Source organism: Balaenoptera musculus, chromosome 1, assembly GCF_009873245.2.
Source record: "Balaenoptera musculus isolate JJ_BM4_2016_0621 chromosome 1, mBalMus1.pri.v3, whole genome shotgun sequence".
Lineage (NCBI taxonomy): Eukaryota > Metazoa > Chordata > Mammalia > Artiodactyla > Balaenopteridae > Balaenoptera > Balaenoptera musculus.
Genome location: NC_045785.1, coordinates 19086003 through 19094150, shown reverse-complemented (window position 1 = coordinate 19094150; position 8148 = coordinate 19086003). Strand labels below are relative to the sequence as shown.

Below are 8148 nucleotides of genomic sequence, written 5' to 3'. Positions count from 1 at the left end.
TTACTCTTTAAATTTATTTAACCTTTTAAAAGGCGAGGTTCTACAACATGGACTTACCTCCTCAGCTAGGAGGCAACTACTTCTCCAAGTCTTTAGTTTCTTTATATTGTCACACTTATTGTCAGTAATTTATTTCCCTTCCTACAGGAAGATATAAATGCAAGTGTGCCAAGAAGAGAAAGACTGACCAAGCTCACCTGTAGGGCAGGTATGAAGTACACAACTCTGGAGAAAAGAGAGAGATCCAGCAGACAGTGAGCCTGATGAACCAAAGAATTTTGTACCTTTTCCAGTGCTTAATTAGGTGTGAGATTTTCCCTTTTACAAATGAAGCCATGGTCTGTAAGAGTCTATATAGAAACCTGAAGCACAGGTCAGCCTTCAATCTTTAACAGAACTCCATCTTACAAGCACTGAGGAAGCGTGCCATTCCACTGCAAGCTCTTTTCAAATCATATTAGATCTTGTTCTGCTTCATGAGAGTCACATCTCAAGTATGCCTATTTATATTTTAATCTCATTACTATGAAATCTAGGAAAGCCCACATATTGATAAAATGTCAACACAATTCCTTGCTACCAAGATAAAACATTATTTAAGTAGATTCCAAACCCAATGGTACAATGACAACAAAGACACAAAACACGGAACATCGAATTCAGTCATTAAAATTATGAAGTCACTGACTTCATCAGATAAGATTTTTCTTATTCATTGTATCCCATCAGGGGAAAAGGAATTTTTTCCCTTTTGTTTGTTTGTTTCTTTTCTTATGACTGGGATTCACTGCCTCTGAGTGTCTTTAAGAGGCTAAGGTGAGAAAAACTAGAGAAGGCCCTAGCCTGGGAGTTGGGACTGCCAATTCTAGAACCAGGGCTGCCTTCTGTGGGCTTCACAGCAAGTCACAGCTCCTGTTTTCTAATCTGAGTAACACGAAGAGTAGATTATGATTTCCAAAGTCATCTTCAGCTCTGTAATTGAGATTCTGAGAAATCAAATCTTTTCATTTTATATCACAACTTTTTTTTTTTGCTCTGCTGCGCGGCATGCGGGATCTTAGTTCCCTGACCAGGGATCGAACCCATGCCCCCTGCAGTGGAAGCACGGAGTCCTAACCACTGGACCACCAAGGAATTCCCTATATCACAACATTTTAAAAAGACAGAATTCTTGTGAGTGGGAAACAAAAACAACCGTATTCTAGAATGAAAGTGCTAACCTGACTCTATCTCCTGGCATCTCTTTGATTTGAACATCCCGTAAACCACAATGTTTATCTAAACTTCTATGTTATAAACAACAAGGTCCTACTGCACAGTACAGGGAACTATATTTAATATCCTGTGATAAACCATAACGGAAAAGAATATAAAAAAGAATATATATATATGTATAACTGAATCACTTTGCTGTATGGCAGAAATTAACAAAACATTGCAAATCAACTAAACTTCAATTAAAAAAAAAACCTTTATGTTGAACTTAGAAGTTCCCAGGAGCTGTTATTTGGCTCTTAATTACTGATAGGTTTTAGTGTATAATATTTTGGTGAAGGAGAATGTGAAAAGACTAGTTTGCTTTCACCTGGTTTTCAGCTCTCCAAGGCAAGGGAACTGTTCTTACTATTTCTGCTTCTTAGCACCTTAAACTAGTAGATGCTCACAGGGAGTACACTTTTAGATAGATTAACTTCCGGTTTCATCCGCTGGGTAAATTGAAAGAACCTAGACCATAAGAGCCCATGCATTACAGGTTCTGTCGACTATTTTTATTGTCGTACGATTTTCTTATCCTTTGCAAATGTTTTTTCCTAACAAAAAGCATCATCTTCTTTCCTCATAACTGTCTAAATAAATTGATTCCCAAGAAGAGGTTATCATTTCTAAAGAAAACATAGCTACTATACTATCAGTTAAATCTAAGCAATGACTCGATTTCAAAGAAGAAGAAGTAGATACACTTATTAGAAGGTACTTAAAAAAGAAAAAGATGCATGAGACTTATCTCTCACAAGATGGATACATGAACTGGATACAAAATAGCCAAAAAAAGACAGAGCTCATAATACCTGGGGAGATCCTGGTTGATTTCACAATATTTAAAAGTCAATGGGAGGGAATTCCCTGGAGATCCAGTGGTTAGGACTTGGTGCTTTCACTGCTGAGGGCTTGGGTTCCATCCCTGGTCAAGGCCCCATAAGTCGTGGGGCATGGCCAAAACTTAAAAAAAAAAAAAAGTTAATGGGCATATAGTAGTTTTTGTTTTAGAGTTCATCTTGTGGAAACATTATACTAGAAAGAATGAAAATATTAATGTTTTCCGTTCGGAAAAGTTTAATATATATTAAATAATTATATATTAAATAAAAATATATATTACTTAATATATATTTAATTTTGGTTTAAGTTTTTCTTCAATTTATTCAACACTGGAAAAAAAGAAAGAAAAGAGAAAAAGAAATATTCAGGTAATTTGCATTGTTTGACTTTAAAAGACAGTTTTAAGTTAGGGATAGAATATTCTTTAATTGGAAGGTAGAGCATGAAAGCCAAGCCAAACAATAAAACATCATGACTTTTGACCACTTAGAAAATTACAGCAAATAAATATTATCTAAAAGGAAATTCAAAAATTCCCAAATGTTGAAAATACATACATTTCCTGACTTAGGGTCTGTCCTGCAATGCTAAGTTAGTACACCCAGATAAGATGAAAAAGTGACAAAATGCTGAATTTAGAACTGCAAAGTAAATTTATTAAGTGGCTGCCAGTTAAACTGCCAAATAATGAGTTTAATAAACTGTTTACAGAATCACAAGTTTCAACTGAATTTACATTGAGGCTTACCAGTGGTGGATATATACAAATAGAAGAGTTGATCATCTCAGAGTATTTGAGGGCAAGGAAAATATAGAAAACTTTTATTTTTTGCAATAAAGTTTATGTCCTTAGAACTAAATTCTACCATAATAAGAACATCTAGACCACAGAAACACATTACCAAAAATGCATAGACAGCACAGTCTGAATTTCTGCATTTTTCTCTCTTTGTTGTGGCAGTCATATTGGTTTATTAGTCCAAACTCACACGTCCCTGCACAGACACACCAGGGAACCCCAGACACTTGCCATACAAAGAAAACCTCAGAGTGACCAGAGATTCAGCAGAGCCACTTGACCTGAAGCAAAGCATTCTTAGTTTTGATGCTTTTCTACAAAAGGGACCTCAAAGTCCAAATAGACCACAAAGAGTTAAGAAGATGTCTGCTCCTACCTTAGCAGGTTCAACGATACACTCTGAAACACAAGTAGGAAACACTTCTATTTTAGGGGAAAATGTCAACTGGCAGCCAGGGTAAAAACATTTCACCCAAAACAAAGTCCAATTAACAAAACGATCTCCATCTGCCCCATCTTTCCCTAATTCACAGAAAAAAAATGTGTGTGACTTTCCTTTCAAATCAAACTGAAAAATGTTTAAATGGACAATGTAAAAATGGAAAATCTTATCATGACCTTTTCTAATTCAAAGCCTATGAATGATGACACACAAATATGCATAACAAAAACTCAACTGGTGGTTGAAGACAGTCCGAGCTACAGGCCAGGACATGGTCACAAATGGTAGAGTGCAGTGGCCACCTGAGGTCACAGTCATCAAGCTCACAAGGGACACGTCCTGCCTTCCAAAGCAACAGCTCTGTGTGTCCAGGAGGGATGGCACATCAGAAACTGGGGTCTGTGTATCACTTTCGGGATGAGGACAATGTGCATATAGATTTGGACCCCTTGATTCTGACAGTCAAAGGGAATTGGGCATTTCTTCCCCAAAGTTAAGGAAAAAACACTTGAGAAAAATGATTTTCTATGAATTATTCTCCATGTCAGGTTTCTTTCTGTGCAAAAAATTCCATGTATATTGAAGAGCAATTAACCTTTGACCAATAGATTAGTTGGAAGCCAATAGACCATTACAAAAAAACCCCGTACTACATTATTAAAATTGTAAGACTATTTTTAAGTTCTTAAAAATGGTACTGCACTCAGTGACTAGAGTTTTCATTTTGGGGTACCCCATGCTACACGGAAGCAGGGAAATCAACGTTGCTGGAGGGAGCCATTCTCCTAATTTGCTATTGTTAAAAATGGTCAAGAGTTGCCACACGTTGGGGGCTAATCCTTTCATTTAACGTGCTGCTCAGAGCATCAGTTAAAATTTTGAACAGGTAAACCCGGCTGCTACTCTGTACTCCCCTGTCCCCAGGGCAGGCGCTCTGTTCCCTCCTGTCCTCGCCTCGGCTGAGCAGCGGTCACGGTCACGGGCAGGCATGTCCCCGCCACCCCAGCCCAGGTGGCAGCAGCCTCGCCCCACAACCAAAGCCTCACAGTGTGCAGTCGAAGGCCCGGGGCTTGCTCGGTGCTGCAGTCAGGGGTTCAGGGCGCCTTGTCTGGGTGATTTTCTGTTTGGGATTTTTTGTTTCCTCTTCCTCTTCAGTTTCACTTTCACAGACATGAACCACCACGCTCGGTGTTGACTCGGTTCCCGCGTGAAGTTCGTATTTCTCTCCTGTGGAGGTAAACAGCAAAGGAAGGGTTCTGTCCCTTGAAACTTCTTGCTCTACTCATATTTTCATTGCTCATTATTGGTTTTTCCATCTTTAAATCCTATGTCAGAGAACTTCATCTTGTTATGGCATTAGAGAATTGATGCTTTAAGGTTCTTAAAAAGTTTTGGCATTTTAAGACATTAGCTAGTAAGGAGGTCTTGGGGATTAAAATGTAAGTGCTAATTACTGTTCTATGAATAACACAAGTACATCTGCTTAATTTCATAACGGTTTCTGGTTCTCCCTTGGTAGACACCTGTAAGGTTCCGGGCAGCAACAGCAATCTCGTTATTATAGGACCTCAGAGATCCAAGATACAGCTCTGATGTCTAAAAACAACAACTAGCCATTTCCCCTCAAAATGCCTTTTGTATCCCCTATAAAAGACATAACATTATCTTAGGTGGACAACTTGTATGAACAACAATGGCATCGATTTCTTATATTGTTTTAAAGGAATGAGAGAGAGAGAGAAATAAAAGAGAAGGAAAAGAAGAAATGAAAAATAAATACAGGAGAAGAATCTGGAAGGGATGATTTGGTATCACCACCAATTCCCTGATATACTAGTCAATGTGACGTCTGTCTGCTATTTTGATGGCAACTAATATTCACTAATGACCTGTTATATACTAGAATTTATAGCGGTAAAAACCGCAGTTAGATTAATTATTACATATATATCATGTAATCCTTATAACCACGTTGAAAGGTAGCTATTATGATCCCTATTTTAGATGAGAAAACAGAGGCTCAGAAAATTGAAGCTAAGTAACTTGCTCAAGATCACAAAGTTAGCAAATGCTAGAATTTGAACCCAGGTTTGTGTGACTTTATCCTCCATGCTGACCATGTTGTTACTAGTTGGCTAGAACACAAATTGCTGAATACAGTCTTTAATACAAAAGTTTTTTGGGAATAAAACAGGAGAGATAGAAGTTTGTTACCTGGTCCCAATTTGGAAACAGCACAGAGTAAATCATAATTTATAACAGGCATCGCGTCTTCCCCCTGCTTCCACCCCACTGGAGGCGATGCAGGAGGGGAGATGAGGAACTGTTTGACCGGCTGCGGGGGCAGTAAATACGATTTGTCCTGTGTTTCGCTGGACATCTGTACCTGCAGGGAGGGAGATGTTCAAAATTTGACTGGACTATTTTTTTCACTTTCATCTTTACATTAACTGTAACATCTCTTGGGAGAACATCTCCTGGGAGAAAATTTTTAAAAATTAAAAATTTCTCTTTAACAGTACATCTCCCAGTGGCTGGGTCAGGGTCTGTGCCTGTCTGGTTCACCACTGAACACTCAGTGCACAGCACAGAGCATTATGTGCTCAATAAATATCAGTTGACTAGAAAAATAAATTGGTGAAGAGATGAATGAACAATGAATGGTACTAAGCACTGAATCCCAGTTTTAGAAGAGATTAGGTTATACCATCTCCATCAATTCCACCAAGAAAAGTCCAAATATGGGTTTCATTTGGAGTATGAGATGACAAACCCCTTAATTTTTTTTTTTTACTTTGAAAGCTAAGACCAAGGGAAAAAATGCTGTGTTGAAAATAAAACAGTGCCCTTAACACACATCATCTAATGCCTTTATTTCACTAATTCTTCTGAGAAATAAGCATAGCCAACTCTTGGCAACCCAGAGGATCCTTTTCAATTCCAAAGTCTAAAACAGTCTTTCCGTATGTGCCATGCCTCCTCCCTGCTCACCCCATTTTCAGAGGGGTGCCTCATATGAATCAGAGCGCACGGAAATGATTCCAGAGACTACTTTCTCACTTCTTCCAAGGATGTCCCAGCACGAGTGCCATTCTAGATGCACAGGAGAAAAGTTAATTCACTGACCTTAAGGTGTTAGGGCTTAACCTTCTCAACCCCAGTTGAGAAAAGCTGCCAGAAAAATGAATTCCTTAAACTGAATAAAAAAGAGGTTGAAACTCTTTTCATGTTTAAACAAAACAAAGTTAGGACGGCAAATATGCTTAATAAATAAATGTATGTATCTGTAAAATAAAGGAAAAAATATTTTTCTCCTTGGGGATTGTTCATATCAAAGACCTCTGGCATAATAATAGAGAAAATGGAGAACTGACAGTATTTCTGGATGGAGGAAAACAAGTTTAGAGAACACTGCCGTCTGCACCATGAAGTACCTGTGCGAAATACAGCTTCAGCTTCTTCCCGTTGAAGTCGGTCTCGTGGAGTTCTATTCGAGCCCGTGCTGCTGCTTCAGGTTTGCTGAAATTTATTCGGACTCTTCTAAAGCTTTTAAACAGCTGAAACGTAACTTGGTCATCATAGATGGTGAAAAGTGCTTCAAATCTCTCCTACAAATCGACGGGCAGCCAGGCAGAGAGAATGCGGGCGAGGGGAGAAACGAAAAACCTTTATCAAGAGGAAATTTAAGTCATTAAACATAATTAACGGGATAGAACTCATTATAATTTGCCTTTTTCCCCAAAAAAGCATTTTTTTCTTGTAGGTGTACAAGAACAGGTATCCTGTTAATCATATGCTGAATTCTGCAGTTTGCACTTATTCTAAAAATAACCTTATTAAATATAGTGTAGATTCATATTATAAAATCAAATGTAAAGTATTATAAAATAAATGTAAGGTATAAAAATCATAAAAACATTCCCAATTATAGAACAAAAACATTACTATCATTTTGAAGTCCGCAGTGTGCCAGAGTTTCTATCCCCATCCTATTCCTTTCCTGCTTCAAAGTAACCATTTTCTGGAATTTTGTACTTATCTTTCCCTTGCTTTTCTTTATAGTTTTACAACATTTATATGGATCCTTAAATACTGAATCATTTTGCACATATTCCTCTGTAACTTGCTTTTTGTTCCTAAGATTCTTCCTTGTTGCTGTGTGTAACTAACTGTGAGCCATCCTTTTCATGACTGTATAGTATTCCATTGTAGAGCCATACCACAATTCCTCTAGTGCTGCTGGAATCTGAACTGCCTCCAGTTTTTGCTACTACAGTGCTGCTATGAACATTCTTGGTACCATAAGCATGAGTTTCTCTGAAGTGCAATCCCTGGGCCTTAGCACTGGCACATCTTTAACTTTAGCAGATGTTGCCAAATAGTTTTCCGAAGAGTTTATATCAGTTTACTCTCTAAGAGTGAATGTGTGTTCTGGTTGCATCATATCTATGCCAACATTTGATAAAGACCTTTAAATTTTTATCAATGTGAAGTAGGGAATATGAAATGGGCTCTAATTTTGGTTATAATTCACATTTCTCTGAATAATAAAGAGGTTGAACCTCTTTTCATGTTTACTGGCCATTTGGGGCTCCTCTTAATGTGATGTATCTGTTCATATCTTTTGTCGATTTTTCTATTGGGTTGTCCTTTTTTATTGAGTCATGGGAATTCTATCGAGATACTAATTCTTTGTCAATTATAGGTACCATAAATATTAAAATTTGAACATTACTAAATGTATCCACTTTTTCCTTTTGTGTTGTGTCTTGAGAAATCCTTCTGCACTCTGAGATCACAATGATGT

At 37.7% G+C, this 8148-nt stretch overlaps 1 protein-coding gene across 3 annotated transcripts in view; it reads right to left on the bottom strand.

Annotated features, from left to right (window-relative positions):
* Positions 1-2400: 2400 nt before the first annotated feature.
* RCAN3 (RCAN family member 3) overlaps positions 2401-8148 on the bottom strand; it is a 31395-nt gene continuing 25647 nt past the window's right edge. For 2 of the 3 annotated variants that reach the window (XM_036864866.1, XM_036864874.1), the window contains exons 3-5: positions 6776-6949; positions 5556-5727; positions 2401-4568 (exon numbers count right to left, since the gene is read on the bottom strand). In XM_036864866.1, coding sequence (XP_036720761.1) covers positions 4384-4568; positions 5556-5727; positions 6776-6949 — 531 coding nt within the window. In that variant the 3' untranslated portion in view covers positions 2401-4383. Of the gene's footprint in view, positions 4569-5555; positions 5728-6775; positions 7008-8148 lie in introns of all 3 variants that reach the window. The other variant, XM_036864883.1, reaches the window with a different exon arrangement.